The 19942-nt window shown below is 37.5% G+C and overlaps 2 protein-coding genes across 3 annotated transcripts; one reads left to right on the forward strand and one right to left on the reverse strand.

The window, feature by feature from the left end:
• The first annotated feature begins 5514 nt into the window (after positions 1 to 5514).
• Positions 5515 to 9512, forward strand: LOC142643140 (uncharacterized). 2 transcript variants are annotated; one of them, XM_075817689.1, is made up of 2 exons: positions 5515 to 6650; positions 7323 to 9512. In XM_075817689.1, exons 1-2 carry the CDS (start codon positions 5822 to 5824, stop codon positions 9254 to 9256), a joined length of 2763 nt encoding a protein of 920 aa, XP_075673804.1. In that variant the 5' UTR covers positions 5515 to 5821; the 3' UTR covers positions 9257 to 9512. The 2 variants fall into 2 exon arrangements, with proteins under 2 accessions (XP_075673804.1, XP_075673799.1); XM_075817684.1 differs by having other exon boundaries at positions 5515 to 9512.
• Positions 9513 to 14238: 4726 nt separating this feature from the next.
• LOC142622022 (1-acylglycerol-3-phosphate O-acyltransferase) lies at positions 14239 to 19689 on the reverse strand. Its single transcript, XM_075795429.1, has 9 exons — positions 19419 to 19689; positions 18936 to 19172; positions 17869 to 17915; positions 17054 to 17172; positions 16800 to 16960; positions 15925 to 16034; positions 15744 to 15843; positions 14739 to 14862; positions 14239 to 14604 (listed from the first exon to the last, which is right to left on the reverse strand). Exons 1-9 carry the CDS (start codon positions 19601 to 19603, stop codon positions 14473 to 14475), a joined length of 1215 nt encoding a protein of 404 aa, XP_075651544.1. The 5' UTR covers positions 19604 to 19689; the 3' UTR covers positions 14239 to 14472.
• Between the last annotated feature and the right edge of the window lie 253 nt (positions 19690 to 19942).

Raw genomic sequence — 19942 nt, forward strand, 5'->3', positions numbered from 1 at the left:
TCAAGTATAAGTACGAGTATTAAAAAATATATATATATATAATAAATGTAATAAGATCAAGGGGGTAGTGGGTGGACTTACCAGAGCGAGGTCCCTCTTCAGGCTGAAGAACACCTCATGTTTTCTCATCAACCTTAGGTCGGCCATGTCCTTGGGCAGCAATAAGGCTTACTTCACGGCGTCGGCCACATAACCAGCTCTCCCATGTTGTAAATCCTTGATGGAGGCATCAGTGGTTAAGGCAGCTCCGTCCAACACCAAGGCAGGAGACCAAGCTGGAATAGCTACCTGAGAGTCACTTCTCTTCTCCACCACCGTCTGTGTTATTTTGGTCTGTCTGGCTCCCTTTTGGGGCTTGGCCTCCTTGGAAGAGTGGCTTTTCCCCCCTTCCACCACCTCTTTACTTCTTTGATCCCTTTTCCTTTTGAAATCAGCGGGGTTGGGTCAGTGAGCTTAGGTGGATGGAGGGGTGGGAGGTTTGGTCTGGGTAGCTTTCTCTGGTGCATAGCCTCCTGCCTAGGACTCCATCAGGTCCCGAAGACTTGATCGGGTCTTGCACTAGATCACTATAGTGTCCGGGACAGCGGGATCTTCTTGGGAATGACTTACTTGTGCTGGGGGGAGAAGTCTGAGGTCATCAACCTAGCTTTCCGAGAAGGAGGGTAGGTTGAAGACTTCGAAGTCGTCTTCAGAATCCGAGACTTCAACTATCTCTTCCTCATTTTGTTCTTTAATAGCAAGCTGGGAAGAGGTAGCTTCTTCGGCTGTATGCTGGAGCGGCAGGGTTACTTCAAGTACACCTCCTAAAACAGGGTCAGTGCTGAGGAAACCCGGGGCAGCAACACTTATTTGGTGCAAGCGTGGGTCTTTTACCTTTATCACGCACTTTGGCGTTTGGAAACTTGACAAAAGAGAACTATAGCCGAGGATGAGGTGGTTCGCTCTTAATTGATTGTCATTGTGAACGAAAACCTAGGCTTTAAGTATTTTGTCTAGGTCTGGTTGGTTGACAAGATTTAGGTTGGGAACAGCGGCATGCTTATCTGCAAAACTATTTTTTTTTTAAAAATTATCAGAAAAATGGCATGAATCAGAGAAAAATTCAATTGCAAACACAAACAAAGAGAAAGGGGTGCAGAGAATGTCAAAGAGAAATTTAGGTGACTTTCGAGTGATAAACCTAGACCTTAGAACCCCACCTGGTATCCCATCTCTCATCGGGCAGTGAAGGCCATCGTGCCACTCCCCTGAGATGATTAGAAAATCTTTGTTTATGCCTTTGTTGGATTCAAGGAGGCATGAGATGAGCCTAACCTCAAGAACCCTAGTTTTTAGGTAATAGTCCTGCCCTTTTAAGAGGTGAAGGTTGTAAACCCAGTTGACAACGTGATGGGTGAGGTTTAAGCCCATTTTCTAGTTAAGGGCCTCTACGCTACCTAAAATCCTAAACATATTGGGGGCACACTAGGTAGGGGAAAGCATATGAGCTATTAAGTAATCCCTCATGACTCTGCCCATGGGGATTCTCATCTCTCCTTCTATAAAGACAATCATAGGGATTACGACTTCTCCCTCTTGCCTCATGGTATGCCACTCTCCCTGTTTACAGTACCTAATGGAAATCTTTGGTGGGATTCAGTATAGAGTCTTGAAACTCTTTAGACCCTCTAGGGTGTCTACTAAGTAGGTGAATCTCCCCATGTGTGCAAAGAAAATTAAAGAAACTAGAGAGACGAGATGAAAGTGGATAGGCCAAGGAAGAAGGAGATCTAAAAAGAGGGGGGAATGACTAAAGAGAGGAAAGGAAGAAAAGATTGCTAAGAATAACTTACGGGAAGGAAGAAAGGCTCCTCGGACTAGCTCTTGAATTTCTAGAGTGCAAAAAGTGAAGTAAATGAAGCTTCTGAATAGTATATATATGAGAGAGAAAAGCAAGTGGGAAAATTCCCACTCGAATTCTCGTAAAAATCCCCAACCATTGGATCCCCATCGTACCGTAGAATGTGGGGAACATGGAGCTGCAGGAATTAATTGCAGGAGCGTTTCAGATGCCGAAGCGTCAGGAGCGTGCTTCTAGGCAATTGAAAAGACGCTTATACAAACTAGAATGATGTGAGGGCAGAGCAGAATTAGGATTATGGTATTAAAATCCTTTTCTTTTCCGAGGAGCAAAAGAAGGAAATTTTGAGGAGCTATTGTAGGGATGAAAAGCCCAAGATTATATATTGGGTCGTGGGCCTTGTCCGAGGACAGATAGGCGATAGAGAAGACGTAAGAGTTAGAGCGCCACTAACAAATTATGACTGCAAGGGTTTAGCCTCGAGTGCAACATTTCAAAAGGTTCTACTGATAAGGATAAACATCAAGAAAGCATAGGACAAAGGGGAGCTAAGAATATCTAAAGAGAAAGCTGCTACCATCGCATTGAATGCTCTGCAGCTAACCCTCTGACCGCATTAATGTGGAGGTGATACCTGAACAGTGGCCTGCTAGCTACTCTAAAAGACTTCAAGAAGGTGCTGATGGGACAAGAATCAAAACGAGTAGCTTAACCTACACGTGGATGGTGGAGATGAAGAAGAAATGGGTATATAATAGAGAAAGAAACCCTTTGCAGGGTATAGACGCTCATTTTTTTTGACAAGCCCAGAAGAGAGGAAGGCCCAAAGTCATGGGCTAAAGAAAGTATTGTGGAAGTACCATTAAGCGAGTGGCAGGAACAACGAATAGTGGGTCTAACAGACAAATAAATGGATCCCGAGGAAGTAAGTGGGCCTAAAAAAGCCCGGAAGAAAGTAACCACGAACCTATGCGCTATATAGATGTGAAAAAGTGAGAATGGGTCATAGCTGCTACGGCAGGCCCAAAGTAGTGTAAGTAAAGAAAGTAGGGAACTGTGGAAAACCCATAAGCCCCAAAGGAAAAGTGAGAAATTCTTAGGCCGAGGAAGCCCAAGAAGTTAGTAAAAGCCCATGGGAGACGTAGAATTGAAAAAGGGTCGAGGACGCCCGAGAGAGTAAGTGGGCCAAGGATGCCCAAATGGAAGTAGGTGGGACAATAAAAGCCCGCAAGTAGTAAAAGGGCCCAGAGGGATCATTGGGCCTTCAAAGAAAGAATGAACAGAAAAGGTCCAGAGTGGCCCAGCAGGCTTGGGGTCAAGAAGGCCTTATGGCAGGCACGACAGAACTGTGTGGCAGGAAGCAAGTAATAGGGGCCGGGAATAAAAGGCTTGGAACGGCCCATGAACAAACATGGTCCAGTCCTCAAAAGATGCAAGCCACAAAAGAAAGGTTGGGCGAAATAACCCACGCCAAAAGAAGCCAAAAATGAGCAATAGGCTGAGCAGTTTGACGTTCAGACCATGGCAGACAGATGAGTAGCAGACAGGATTTGAACAAGCACAGAGGTAAGACATGCGCAAAGCCCAAGCACCACCAGCCTGTACCCAGCCAATACAGGAAATGGTGAGGTCATAGGTTAAAAGTAAGGGGGTATGGTCTGGTGGTGGGGAGGGGGAAAAATCCATTTTGGTGTTTCTTGCTCAAGTCCTTTTGGAAGCAATGTCCTGCTGGGGAGACATGCGAACCAAAAGAGGCAAGGGTGAGTGGGAACTACCAGGTGCATGCCGTGAGGGGTAAAGGGAGAGAGAGTATTCATCTCGTAGCAGGTAGGAATGCCGCAGGGAGTGAGCAAAACAAAAAAAGTCTTCTCTGACTGAGGCAGGGTAGCACTGGCTGGGTGACTGACCAGTCAGTGACGGTTGGAAAGGGAGCCAATGCTAGACAAAAACGGTTAAGGGCTAAAAGGGTAAAAAGCCAAGCGTGGCTGATCCTATATAAGAAGTCCTACAGTGAACAGCCAGGGGGAGGACGAAAAAGGGGTGGAGAGGGAACCTCTGTAAAATTGTAGCAAGAATTATAAAGGAATTAGAGGACGCAGAGGAGAAAGGAGAGAAAAGACAAAAAAAGAAAGAAAGAGAGTAAAAGAAAAAGAAAACAGAAGCAAGAAAGAAACAAAGTGAATGGAGTGATTGGCATGCACCGAATGACTCATGCTCTCTGTTAACCAAAACAAAGAATCTCGATCAGCCAAGTCACTTAGGCCCGTTCCTTCAAAGCAGCTAATTTCCCCTCAAAGAAATTAGTCGCGTTGAGGGAGTGGTTCCCTTTCCTGACGTAGGCTCTGTAAAACAGCCCATCGCAGCAGGCTAACGTTTGTTTCCTTAATACGCTCTTGACTCTCCATCTAACATTTATTATTCTGATATTATATTGTAATATGGCCACCCTTCATTAAGGCCCACTGACTATATTGCTTAAATCTCTATTATTTCCTATCCTCTTTTATCATATTTGCCTGCTGTAGCTAACGTGACAGTTTTACCTGCCGTAAAGATTTGATTACCAAAAGACATTATTTGTGCACAAGCCGGACCAAGAAGGTTTGTTCTCGGACTGGTCATAACTCTCCAACTCAGAAGAAAATCTTGGGCCCAGTATAGCAGCAGGCAGCCCAGCCTGACATTGCAAAAAAGGCACACACACAGGGGGATCAGAGAAAAATATTGTAGCAACAAGAACCGGAATTGTAACCAAATTCAAAAGATATATATATATATATATATATATAAAGAACTAGTCTTCTCGGACTGTGTCGATGACGATTTTCTTTGGGCAAAACTAGTTTATTCTTGTTTTTTTATCATTTGGGCTCACTGTAATTGCCATCTAATTCATTAAAGCCTAATTTGCTAGTTCACTCTCTACAAATTCATTGTATTGGACTTTATGAGCCCAGATCCTTTTCCTTTTAGGCCTAGGCACCAAACTGCATCTTTACAAGTAGTATTAAAATTATTCTAAAACGACCCATTAACAACTGCCCTAAGGGTATTTATTAACATGATTCTATTATATTAACCAAAACCACTTACTCTTTTCATTATTATCAAATGCGTAGAATTTCACTCACATGTTTAAAGAAATGACATTATGATTTCTAGTTTGTACGCATCATCCTTTCATTAGAGAAACTTAACGGATATTGACAGAATTGGATTGATTTGCAAATAATTTGTAGTATAACTACTTTTGATAAAGCCATGCCATTTTTTGCGTTAATAAAAAAGGCTTATGATCTATCTTTCAATATTATACACACTTAATTACACAAAGTAAATTTGTATTGGACCATTTGCAACAGCTTTTTTTTTTTTGTTTGTTTGAGAAACGACCATTTGCAACAGCTAATATTTATAAAATTTGATGAAATCCATGAAACGTATAGTTTATTCGATGAACCATTATGACCAGAATAGTTTAAGAAACCATTTTAAGCATTAAATACTTTAAAATTATTAGACAATTCACATCCCTTAGGTCACATTGTTTGGACCAGATGAGATGGCCAATCTCGTGAAAGTAGTTCACAAGAGTTAATGATTCTCTCCCCAATGACCAAATTTAAATAGCGCAGAAAGAGACCCACCCCCACTACTGTTGAACCTTTTGGGGAGGAGGGTAGGAAAGCCCAAGAGACTAAAAAGTAGAATAGTAAAGAGAAAACACAAAAAAACACATACACTTGTAGCATCATAGCACATATAGTCACATATACAACTACCACTACTACTATACTAGTGGATCTCTCTGCATATGGCGTTGTTTCTGTCAATCACTCTTTACAGTCCATCTCTGCTAGCATTAGCTACTTCACACGCTCCCAAGTACAACCATAACACATCTTAAGTCTCAAACACACTCTCTCTTTCTCAAAAAAATAACCCAAACCCCACAAACAGTTTATCAGCTCCACACCACTAATGGCAGCAACGGCTACTTTCTTCTTCTTCTTCTTCCTTTTTCAGTTCACGGCGATCTCAACCTTTGCACAACACAGTGCCGAAACTTTGTCAGAGATCCAAGCATTGATGGCCTTTAAGGCCAATCTCCACGACCCACTTGGCGTTTTAGACGGCTGGGATTCTTCCACGCCATCTGCACCTTGTGACTGGCGTGGCATTGTTTGTTTCAACAACCGAGTCCGCGAGCTCCATTTACCTCGTCTCCAACTCGGTGGTCGACTCACTGACCAACTCTCTAACCTGCGTGAGCTTCGAAAACTCAGCCTTCACTCCAACCACCTCAACGGTTCTATACCTTCCTCTCTGTCCCAATGCGCTCTCCTACGTGTCGTTTACCTTCACTACAACTCACTCTCCGGGACTCTCCCACCTTCCATTGTTTCCAACCTCACAAACCTTCAAATCCTCAGTCTCAGTCACAACCTCCTCTCCGGTAAACTCTCCAACGACATGTCGTTTAGCCTCAGGTTCCTCGATTTATCCTCCAACTTCTTCTCTGGCGAAATACCCACAAACTTCACCGTGAAATCTCAGCTCCGACTTATCAATTTCTCGTACAACTCTTTCTCTGGTCAAGTACCCGCAAGTCTCGGAGAGCTTCAAAAGCTTGAGTATCTCAGCCTCGACTCGAACCAGTTGTATGGTACTCTACCTTCGGCTGTTACAAACTGTTCCTCATTGATTCATCTGAGCGCCGAAGACAACGCGCTTAAGGGTCTAATCCCAGCGACTATGGGAGCGATACCAAAGCTACAAGTGCTATCATTATCACACAATGAACTCTCAGGTTCGGTCCCCACAACTCTGCTTTGTAATAATAACTACTCGTTTTCACTTAGAATGGTTCAGCTTGGGTTTAATGCGCTCACGAGCATGGTTAAGCCGCCAAACAATGGAACATGTTTTAGTGTTTTGGAGGTCTTTGACGTTAAAGAAAATCACGTACGTGGTGTGTTTCCGACGTGGTTGACTAATGTGATCACGTTGAAGGTTCTAGATCTTTCTGGAAACTTCTTTTCCGGTATGTTACCTTCTGAGATTGGAGGACTTTTGAGGCTAGAAGAGTTTAGAGTTTCAAATAATTCACTTAATGGTGTGATTCCTAGTGAGTTTGTCAAATGTAGTTCTTTACGGGTACTTGATCTTGAAGGGAACAAGTTTTCGGGTTCGGTTCCTGGGTTTTTGGGTGGGCTAAGGAGCTTAAAGGTGTTATCTTTGGGGACTAATATGTTGTCTGGTTCGATTCCAATGGAATTTGGAACTTTGTTCGAGCTTGAAATGTTGAATTTGAGTGATAATAATCTCACTGGGAATGTACCGGAAGAGATAATGAAACTCAGTAATTTGAGTTCTTTGAATCTTAGTAATAACAGGTTATCGGGTGGTGGCGAAGTATTGTTGAATATTGGGGGCTTAAAAAACTTGCAGGTTCTGAATTTGAGTCATTGTGGGATTTCAGGAAGAGTTCCTGCGAGTGTTGGGAGTTTGATGAAGCTAGCAGTCCTTGATTTGAGTAAGCAAAACCTTTCTGGTGAGTTGCCGAATGAGCTTTTTGGGTTACCGAGTTTGCAAGTTGTTGCTCTAGAAGATAACCACTTGTCTGGGAATTTTCCTGAAGGTTTTAGCAGCTTGGTTAGTCTACAATATTTGAACCTCAGTTCCAATGCTTTCACTGGTGAGATTCCAGCAACCTATGGATTTCTTCAATCATTACTTGTTCTCTCCGCATCACACAATCGAATTTCGGGTATAATTCCTGCAGAGCTTGGTAATTGTTCTGATCTTCAAGTACTTGAGCTTCGCTCTAATCGTTTGGAGGGACAAATACCAAGTGCTATTTCTCAGTTATCTCGTTTGAAGGGGCTTGATTTGGGTCAAAATAATTTTACAGGTGAAATCCCAGATGAGCTCTCCAAGTGCTCGTCTCTGACTTCTCTGTTATTGGATTCAAATAACATTTCAGGCCACATACCAGATTCGTTGTCGAAGCTATCAAACCTATCAATGTTGAATCTTTCCTCAAACAAATTGAGTGGAGCCATTCCTTCAAGTCTTTCACGTATTTCTGGTTTGAAATACTTGAATTTGTCTAGTAATGATCTTGAAGGTGAAATTCCGAAAACTTTGAGTTCTCAGTTCAATGATCCTACTGTGTTTGCAATGAATAGGAAACTATGTGGAAAGCCCTTGAGTAGAGAGTGTCCAAATGTAAGGAGGAGAAAGAGGAAGAGGCTAATTCTATTTATTGGTGTAGCTATAGCTGGAGCATTCCTCTTGACATTATGTTGTTGTGGCTATATCTACAGCCTCTTGCGTTGGCGCAAGAAGCTTAGAGAAGGAGCAGCTGGGGAGAAGAAGCGAAGCCCAGCATCTGCAGGATCAGGAGGCGAAAGGGGAAGTCAAGGAAGTCGTGGAAGTGGTGAAAATGGAGGGCCAAAATTGGTAATGTTCAATAACAAGATTACAGTTGCAGAGGCATTGGAAGCAACAAGACAATTTGATGAGGAAAATGTCCTGAGCCGGGGAAGATATGGGCTTATATTCAAAGCAACATTCCAAGATGGAATGGTGCTAGCAATTCGTCGCCTTCCGGATGGTTCAATCGATGAAGGCACATTTCGTAAAGAAGCAGAATCATTAGGCAAAGTAAAGCATCGAAACCTAACAGTTCTTCGAGGCTACTATGCAGGACCACCCGATGTAAGGCTTCTTGTTTACGACTACATGCCTAATGGAAACCTTGCCACTCTCCTCCAAGAGGCTTCTCACCAAGAAGGCCATGTGCTCAATTGGCCAATGCGTCACCTCATTGCACTTGGCATTGCTCGCGGGCTAGCATTCTTGCACTCTGTCTCAATGGTTCACGGGGATATCAAGCCACTAAATGTCCTCTTTGATGCTGATTTCGAAGCCCATTTATCCGAATTCGGGCTAGACAAGCTAACCGTAGCAACACCAGCCGAGGCATCCACATCATCCACCCCAATTGGTTCCTTAGGCTACGTATCACCAGAAGCAGCATTAACAGGACAAGCAACAAGAGAGGCAGACGTGTACAGTTTTGGGATCATATTGTTGGAAATACTTACAGGAAGGAAGCCTGTCATGTTCACACAAGACGAAGACATTGTGAAATGGGTGAAAAGGCAATTGCAAAGAGGCCAAATCTCAGAACTACTTGAGCCAGGCTTGCTTGAACTAGACCCCGAGTCATCAGAATGGGAAGAATTCTTGTTGGGTGTGAAAGTAGCATTGCTTTGCACAGCACCTGATCCACTTGATAGGCCATCCATGGCTGACATTGTATTCATGCTTGAAGGCTGTAGGGTAGGACCAGAAATCCCTTCCTCAGCTGATCCCACCACAGTTCCTTCACCAGTTGGAGAATCTTAATTTGTGTCCAATTTTTCTATACCACCATTATTTGAAATTGTTTCATGATTTATGTTTGTAACCATGTAATTTCAATTCCTTAATCTCTGATTGGGTTTTTTTTTTTCACTCATTTTCTTTAACAATTTTATGTATGTACATTTTTTTTTTTTTTGGTTGGTGTCCCCACGGCGCCGTTTAGGAAGCGTCGGTGGGTTCCATGGTCACAAGACTCACAACCGGTTAAAATAGAATTCTATGTTTGTTATTCTGAAAAGTTTTTTATTCCCGCCAAAAAAGGAACTACGACACGTGGCGGAATCAGAAGGGAGGTGAAAGTAGCCGTTAATGTGACCTGGGAAAAGACCCAAGCGTTTCTTATCGGTAAAAGGGTACGTATGAAGTTTGTCAGGAATCGTGAAAGTATCGGAGTCCAAGAAAAGAAAAAAACAAAATCTCTTTTAGATTCTTTCGGGGGGGTTGCCACGTCGGATTTACTAGTCTGTTGACTAGCACGTGGTCACTGACTTTCTTTTTTACCCTACTTAAGGCTTTATAGGCAATTTTTTTTTTCACTCGTAGAGTTGTTGTGATGCAATAATACAGTGGCAATGGATTTGGGTCCCACATTGTTATGAAAAAAGTTATGGGTCCCCACTGTAATGTATAGTATTATAGTATTGGGTTGGGTTGGGGCCTACATTTTAAATTCTGAAAAGAGCACACAGAGGGAGAGTGATGCTAATGACTAATGTTGTATATGTCAGTTACAGTGTACGCTACCTAATTGAACAGTGAGTTTTAAATGGCGCAATTTTGATCTTGTGAGTTGAGAGAGACTGCGCAAACCCACAATTAATAGAGTCATGGCAATGAAAGGCACAAAGCAACAATATTCAACTGGTAGACGTGTCTTTTTCAGAGATATATTATGATTTATGACTGCCCTTTCCCTGTCTACTTTTTATCTCGCTGTTAAAACTTGTAAAAGTTTAGGCACATTTGTCGAGACCATTCTAATCGAGTGAAATATTGGGTTGGTTTGGTATGTTAATTCTGTTTAAACAATTATTTTTAGTTTTTTTAAAAATATGGGCAAATAAAAAAATATGTGAAAATATGTGTTTAAACACATGTATTAAACATATCTGAGTTTTTTTTTTAAAAAGTTTCAAATTTTCTTCTCTCCGATTGTAATTAACTAATTATAAAATCATTTTTAAAAAAATACTTTAATTCAGGTTAGTTTTGTGTATTTTAATATAAGTTTTATTAATGAATGTTAGTTTGTTAATAAGAACTTATGCAAAAAAGTAGTGGTGTTAATTCGGGTTAGCGTGTCGGGTTCGTATCGTGTCGAGATAGGGATATTTGATTAAATTGTGTCATAATCCTTCAACTCTACCTTGACCTGTTAATTAGGCGAGTTGGCCTGACCCAACCCATTTGACACGTTTAATAAATGAGTCATGTTGGGTTGACACGAATGTAACATAACCCATTTCAACCTGCATAATATTAAATATAACATCCATCTAAAAATAATTTTTTTTACATCCCAAAAGGAGTGCATATACTTCATGTCCTCAACCCACATTCAAAATAATATAATTCAACAAAAATATAACATTTATCTAGAAATAAGTTCTTTACACTCCAAAAGAAGTAAATACCCTTCAACCCAAATTCAAAATAATATAGTTTAACAAAAATAAAATAACATAGTTTAACAAAAATAAGTGGGTCATATCATGCAATCAAGAAAAACACAAGGCACATGGGTTCAAAGTTTATTATACAAAAGCATTATGCAAAAAAAATTAACACATGAGAGAGAGAGAGAGAGAGAGAGAGAGAGAGAGAGAAATTGGTTTGAGAGTTGACACTTTGAGTTTGAGAATTGGGCATGAGAAAAGTAGTACGACTGAAATTAAAAAAAAAAAAGATATTTATAAGAAGGTTTAGAGATTTAGGGTTTGTAGGGTTTAAAGATCTAGGGTTTATAAAGTTTCAATTTCCAATTATATTCCTTCAAAATTTTTGTAATTACTCACTTTTTTTAAAAAAATTTAAAATATATGTTGGATATAAAATGTATTTGATAAATCTAAAATAAGATGAATATTTATTTGCTATACGAGTTAAACGGGTTGTGTTAGGTGGGTCATTTTGGGTTGACACAAATAAATTGGCATGTCAAACGTGTCTATTGCGGGTTACGCGGGTTGACCCGCTTATGACACGTTTTTTATCGTGTCATTTTCGGGTCGACCCGTTTATGACCCAAACCCATTAAGGCTCAACCCTAACTTGAAAAAACCCGTGTCAGGTTTATGTCGTGTTCGCGGGTTGGGTCGAACATTGACACCTCTACAAAAAAGTGAAAAAAAAAAAATTTCAAAGCTAGTTAAAATTTTTATAAAAAGTTTTCTAAAAGAGCATACGTTAATCGAACTTAATATATAAGAACTTATTTTTTCGGTTTTATATATTCACTTTTTAAAATATCATATATCAGATTATCAATTTTATACTATATTTCATTAAAATATCAATTTTTCTTGATTTAAAATTTTTTTTTCCGTACACAATAACCACTATCAACTTTTTTTCTTGATCTTCAAAACACGTAAAGAAAGAATAAACAACTAAATACAAAATAAATAGTATCAATGTAAATTTACTCGGTTACGGTAAGAAAATTGTAAATTTAGAAAATTATACACAAACTGATGTGAGTCATTTTTAATAAAAACGGTGTAAATTCTACATTTTTTTTTTCTATTATACATGAACTAACATGAATACTTTGTATCTTTTATTAACTTCTTTCAACAAAATTTATTCACGTGAACAATAATATTTGTTAAAAACTTTGAAATTTAATGACATTATCTATTTTTTATCTTTTCTATAAAGAAAACTATAGTCTATAGCTAAGTTTCGTCCAAAAAGTTATACCTTTATAACCATCCTGGTGGACCTGTGGAAACACAAAATGGAAATTACCCACGGAAAGTTTGCTGTATTTAATTCTACTAAATGATAGGGTGCAAATGGAGTGAATCGGGTTTCTCTTCTATGAAATTTTTGTATTTTTTTTAAAATTATTTAACGACTTTGCAATTCAATTCTTTCATCCGTTGTGACCAAATATCATAGTTGTCTATGATGTATTAATCAATTCATTTGAAGATGTTCGTCACAAAAAAAGAAAAAGAAAAAGAAAAAAGAATTGAAGATGTGATAGTATGTGGTGTGTGACATACAAAGTAGCTGCCGACGTGTATAATGCTGATGGTGACGAATTGAATGCTTCGCCCACTGTAACCATGGTCCATGACAAGAAAAAACGGAATGATTTAAAATAGTCTTAAAGATGTAGGCATAGATTTGGTCCCCAATTGTTTTTTGTTTTTTTGTTTTTGGTTGAATACAAATTTGGACTATTTTTCAATTTATACGTGTCATCCTTGCGCACCTTGCGCATAGTTTTTAATGAGAGATTTAAATAAATGTAGATGTTGAAATTTGGTGGTTTTCATTAACAAATACAAATTTTTATCTACTTCTGTAAATTCTATGAAGATGGAATGCATAGAGAATTTATTTGTTAATAATGTATCATTTCATTCACTCCCACGAAGGTAAGCATGTGGTGGGCTTGCCAAGTCTGTGACATGACATGAATTTGAAGGTTTTAGGTTTAATTTAAGGTATTGCTATTTTATGGGATTTTTGAAGTGTTTTAATAAAATAGTCATTTTCATTCATAAACTTTTTCAAATCAAGAAGAAAAATTTGTTCAATCCTGACAACTTGAAAAGACAAATTCATATCGTTATAAAAAATGGGTTTTTTTTTTTTTGGTGCCTTTTAAGCTAGTTTTACAAACATATTAGTTATGTAACCACTTGTAGAACTTGTTTTTGAAACTTGAGTTTTACTAGAAACTTAAAATATCATGATTTTTCTTCATAGAGAATTAAGATTTAAGATCTAAAGATAGTCACATAACTAGCATATTTACAAAATTAACTTGATGGACAACAACGATACAAAAACAAAATTATACACAAATACTTTCAGTTACATGATTTATTAATAGTCATATTACTTTGGTCAAAAAATAGTCATATTACTTATTTAAATAATTTAATAAATTTATAATTTTATACTGACGTCATTAAATCTTCCCCGCGTAGACATCACCATTTATTAATTATTATTCACTGCCGTTACAAGAAATAGTATAGTGCGTAATTTGACCCATCAAACTCCAGCTGTGTTCCTCATTTTGTACACGATTCATGATACAAGGCAATTAATTAGTTCCCACTACTTAAACATAACATTAATTATGTTACAATAAATTCCCTAACTTCCATGTGCAATTAGCACTAACGGAAGTAGATGGAGGACTTTGGACAATTGACATGGGCCCCCCAAAAAAATTGTTAGTAATTTATCGTAATGTTTTTAGGAATTAAAATTTGTGTGCATTGCCTTCCGAAAAAATTGCCTCCACTAATAAAAATTTAAATCTCTGAAGTCCAATTTTTCATAAATTTGGAATTTTTAATGCAATAAAATCTCTCACAAAATAAGAATATAGACATATATGTATATAAATAATAAAAATATTTAAAGTTCACATTCAATTTTTTAAAAAGAAAATTTTAATTTGAGCTTTTAAAGTAATTAATATTCTATACAAACCTTCATTTAAATTTATATAGTCTTACACGAAAAATAAATGAATTTATGAGTGATGTGGCGGGTATGAACATGGGTGATGGTTATTTGTTATTAAGACATTTGTTTACTATTGTTAGAATGACACCAATTACACTCATTATCACACATCAATTTATAAGCTTTTAGTAATAAAATTAATAGTGATTTTAGCATTTTCCTTATAAATAACACCTTTTGTTAAAGCAACTACATAATTAAATTTAATAAAGAAATCAGGTTCACACCACCTAAGAATTGTACTTGGGTTTTGATACTTAAAGGGAGTGTTAACGATGAAGTAAAACTGCCTCATCGTTTTTCTTTATTTATACTGTACAAAACACATACACTACCCTTAGGCAGATATGTCCACAAGATTTTAATAAGATACACTTCAAAGAATCGAAAGATTTTAGCAATGAAATATGAACGTTATATATATATAACTACAAGAAGAATTTATATTTATACAACAGAGTAACATTACAACTATCTTTCCTCTAGACTGATGACAAACCATCAGGCAATGAATCAAAATCAGAATCAGGATCAGGTGAGAGAAATTTGCGGCAAGCATGCAAAACAGCTGAATGGAAACCATTTGAGTTGTCTATGAACACAAAGTGTCCAGCCTGCATTTAAATGAAAATGAAATTCTCTCAAGATTCAGGTAAATGTTTTTAAAAATATACACACAAATGAGCGAGTGAATGTGCTCACACACAAAGGCAACAAGACAGACAAGTAATGGTGGAGAGAGAGAAACCTGAGGAACCCTAATGATTTCACAAGGGACCTTCATCTGCTTGCGAGCTTCCATTGCCCCTTCATAACTCATCCAATCTTGGAAGCCATAAATGAAAGTAGTTGGCACTTTCCACTCCGAGGCACTGCACAGAAGATAAGAAAGAATAGAACATCACTTTCCGCGTATGCAAGTGTAAAGGTGTGTTTCACGAATTTCTTTAATAAAAATACATCCATAGTTTATTTAGACAGAATTTTGAATTGCGTCATTACAAGTTCAACTTCAAATGACCTACATGAATGAAAAGAAGGAAAAGACTGCACATTTGATGCTTCATGCCTAGCAGATGTGACAAACTTTCACCCATTCTTGGTGGCAGAGCAGGACACAATCCTTCTTGATTTGGATGGATTGAGATCCATATTGCACCATTCACTTTTTTTATCTTCTTTTGTACTTTTATTCTCATCCTTCAAAGGTATTGTTTGCAACATTCACTTTTTTATCTTCTCAACACCACGTGCAATACCTTTGAAGGCTGAGAATACAACAAGAAGTATACAACAGAGTACAACGGAGTATGAATGTTCACTTTTGGCATAGAAACCGTACATATTCTCAACCGTACATAGAAACTCTGTTGTATACTTCTTGTTTGCTAAGGCTACATCATTATATATATATATAATGGGTCTTGAATGAATTTTCCTCATAAAAGTAATGCACTACAATAGAAAGAGTAGCAACAGATTGTGGTTGCACACATTTAAGCCTCAAAGACTGGAGTCAGATTTATGTGCTTTAACATTGTCCAACTCCACCAAATGTTATAACCTGACTCAGTTAAACTTAAAACAGGAAAATCTACAATGCTAATTCAAAGCACACAATAAAAGTAAGAAATTTGATATAAATATATATATATATATATATATATATATATATATATATATATATATTTAAAAAGCACAAGTTAATTTTGTGACAAATTTAAGAACTTTAAAATGATTAGGATAACCAGACCTGTTTAGGAGGGGTGTCCGAGCAAATGCGCCGAAGGAAAATATGTATTTTAAGCACAGTTCTCCACTACCTTTGGCCGCTAAAGTGTGGTACACATAATCTTCAATTGAAAAGGCAACCATTAGCAAACTAGTGATACTGTTTTATACACTATTAAGCCAACATATATATCTTATACTACCTGTCAGCAATCTGGACTGATCTTCAGTTAGTGTGTCGCCAGTTGCATATGTACCAAATCTAGCACTTGTGTACCTGCGAACAATATTTGGACCCCAAGGGCCTAAACCTCTGCAAAAAAATAAAATATATAAGAAATTAAAGAAAATAAAAAATACTATGGAATATTTTACAATCTAATATTTGGTACAAATTAAAGAGAAGCTTTTTGAATGATGGGGCAAAGGGATTAACTCTCATTTTCGAAGCAACTCACGATTCAATTAATTCAACCCATTATAATGAAATAGATTGAAATTCATATTTATAATTCGAGATCAGTAATGACGTCCATAGAATAAACTACGTGGTAGAATTCATTTGTTTAGAATAGTGATAATATACACAATTTAAAAATCTCAGTGGGAAAAATGACACCTCAGTAACCAAGATTGTACGCTTGGAATCCAATCATTTCACCATTAAGCAATATTAAAGGTACTTGTCAAAAGAGAAATATTAATGGTAACGGGTGAAATTATGCTAGCATCAAGGGATTGATAAGAATGAACTATTGCTAAAACCTAACCTTAATCCTATTTTAAAGGGATTTTTGCAACAATTCTTTGTTAAGCGTGAATAAAAATCCTCTAAATCATGGTATATACTAGACTCATATCATTGCAAGTTTTTGAGCATATAGACAAGATTAATGCCGCAATCCACGGATAGTCCTCAGAAAGGCAAAGCCAATGGACAGCTCGGAGTGTTAAGACCACATCATGCACAAGGTATAAACGTACCAAAAACCATTCAAATATAAGAATGGACAAGGCTCTTGTTTATACCATGGTCTCAAAGAACATATTCAATAAAAAAAGCACATAAAATATTTACCTAACAATTTTCATAGGAGTAAAATTAGACTCCCACAAATGGTTCAGAATTGCTCCTTTCCATGTTGCTCTGAACTGGGTGAGTGTCTCATACTTAGGATCAGAATCTGATGAAAAACCGGCAGGTCCAACTAGAATCAGGTGTTGAACATGCTCTGGATGCTATACATGAAACAAAAATTTGATATCATAAACGGAACTGGTAATAATAATATTACTCCTAGAATTCAAACATTGATGTGGGATGTTTATCACCTTAAGAGCATATTTAGCTGCAACATAGCCTCCAAATGAATGCCCGAGTAGTATAAAGTTGCTGAGGTTTTTGGCTTTCCGCCATTCCTCAAAGGAGTCAATGAACCATGTCTCAGTTTCTGCATTACCAATTGCAAGTTTAATATAATCCATATATATATATATATATATATATATATATATATATATATATATATATATTGTATCACTTCACTGCTGTAGTATCTTATCTAATCTTTATAAATAAGCAGTACACAAAGACTTAAGCATTCAGGGTCCGTTTGGATAGAGCTTATTGTTGAAAATTAAAAATACTGTAGCAAAATAATTTTGAAATGTGAATAGTGCCGTGGGACCCATTTTTAATATTAAAAAAATTCTGAAAAGTGAAGTTTGTGGGTCCCGTAAACAGTACACGGGACCCACAGATATACTGAAAAGGGCTGAAAAGTCAACAAAATGCTGCTACTGTTTATGAACAGTAGCATTTGTCCCCTGATCCACGCAGCAGCAGGAAAAAAAAAAAAAAAGAGCAGAAAACGCAGCCACAATTAAGCTGGATCCAAACGCATTCTCAATATATTTTTTTTGATAAGTAAAAATTACACACAAGCACCCAGCAATCCAAACCCGTTTTATTTGAATTACCCACACAATTCAAACCTAAATCCATTTCTAACAAGTTGATTTTAAGCATTCAATATATTGAACGAAAAAACCTTTTTCTCCATGAGAAAGATTTTTACTTATTAAAAAAAAATACTTCTCCATTAGTCCATTCAATGTGAAATAAAGCAGTCTCAATGTAAAACTACCTTCAGTGCTTTTACATGTAAAGTCGGGCCTGCTTGATCCACCCCATCTGCAAAAAAAATAAAAATATGTACAAATACAATTAAGCTAAGCAACAAGGTACAGAAACATGTCTCTCATCAAAAACAGATCCCCTATTCCCCCCCCCCCCCCCCACACACAATCTTCTCCAAAAAAAGGGATTAAAAGGGGAATAAAGGGAAGTTAATAATATGTAGAATAATAAGCAAAATATACAATAAATGTTTTTAAAGCAGAATCTAGAAAGCACTTTGAGGACCAAAGGCCTTAACAAGAAGTTTGCTGCCACCTTCTTCGATTAGATTAATTCATTTACTTACATAAAAAAACATATAGACACTCACATTGTCTGTCTCTCTAGCAACACTGCTATTCTGATTGATTATCATAACTTCCCACTTAATAAATCCAGAATGCTATCCTATTTCAAACTAGGATTACAAAACCATGTTGAACTCCAACAGCAACAGCATATTGATGCACATGCAATTGTCCAACAATCAAACAACATAACGAAGAGCATAGCATTTGATCTCAACACTATTAAAAGCATTCTACCTATGCAGGATTATTGCTCATTATGGTATCTGTGATTTATGACTGCAAAGTATATGCATTAAACAAACTTCCAAACTAAGGTTAATGTCTATGGCATCTAAAATACCACATATGTTAGATAGCTATGCTCCAAGAGCCCCCCGTAAAATGCCTCCATGATTTTGAAACGGAACCATCTCATGGTTCGGATTAAATATTACAAATAAATGTGTATCTAGATTCTAGTGGGACCATGTACACTGTTAGCTAGAAGAAATAACATCTTAATCATAAAATGGACTCTTTACAGGACGATACATCTTTCTCATTCCATGACTGAGAGAAACTCTTTGCTACCACGTGCACAATTATTTATATCAGAAAAGTTTCGTGCGAGCAAAACACTCTACTCAAAATTTCTTGCAATCACCTAAAACGTGAATCGAAAACATAAAAATTTAAGCCATAGGCCCATAACAACAATGTAGATTCAAGACAAGAAAAAGCTCACCCAAGCTGATCAATAGCAATGACCCGAAAACGTTGGGCAAGAGCATCGAAATTCCTGAAGAAGAAACCTTGAGAAGCACCATAACCATGAACCATTACAAGAGTGGGTGAACCCTCCTTGGCATCAAATGTAACCGTGTTGATAAACCTCGATTCATTGCTTTTAGAACGAAACCACCTGATTTTCGAGCCGGGCGGGCCAGAACCTATATCAACCTTTTCCTGAACATACGGAGTCCTAAAAATTCAAGCAAATTCACCCACCATTTCAAAATCAGACAAAACACCACCAATAATTACCATTATCAAACCCTAAAATAAAATGATTAAGGTCATGTAAAAAGGAACTAAAACATCAGAAATTCCAACAATGAACACCAATTTATATTTCAACCAATTTTTTCAGACAATGGAAATTAGGGTTTATAGTTTCAAAATTGGGGGGAAAATTTAATACTGATAGTATGAGAGTATTGATTAATACTTGACGAGAGAGAGAAGACGCTTCTCGGCGGCGATGATGTGATCGGTGGAGGTGGGGATCCAACGGAGGACAGAGGGCCACAGAGAGCTTGATTTTGCGGTGGCGGTGGCGGCCGCCGCGGATCCCATCTCGGAGTTTCTGATTTCCTCCGCCATTTTTGAGCAACGAATTCGTGCTGGGTTCATAAAGGTTCCGTAAAGCTTTTTCTATAACTTAAAATTTGGAGATTCGACTATTTATAGGACCGGTGCACGCGCTACGGGACTTGTACACAAAAAATGAAAGTGAAACCAATTATTATTATTTAGTACTTCAGACTTTTTTAGAAGTTTGAAACTAGAAGGTGACCCATTAGGCAATTACCCACGTGTTAAAAAGTTGATCCTAGGTTTAATTAGAAAATAAAATTTGTGGTAAAAATTTTATTGTTTTGTGAGTTGTTGAAGGAAAAAAAGTGACGGAAAATTGCGGTAAAAATTGTATAAATAGTTGTGTTCTTAATATTATTTTTTTAATTATTTAAA

This window comes from Castanea sativa, chromosome 1 (genome assembly GCF_040712315.1).
Source record: "Castanea sativa cultivar Marrone di Chiusa Pesio chromosome 1, ASM4071231v1".
Classification (NCBI taxonomy): domain Eukaryota; kingdom Viridiplantae; phylum Streptophyta; class Magnoliopsida; order Fagales; family Fagaceae; genus Castanea; species Castanea sativa.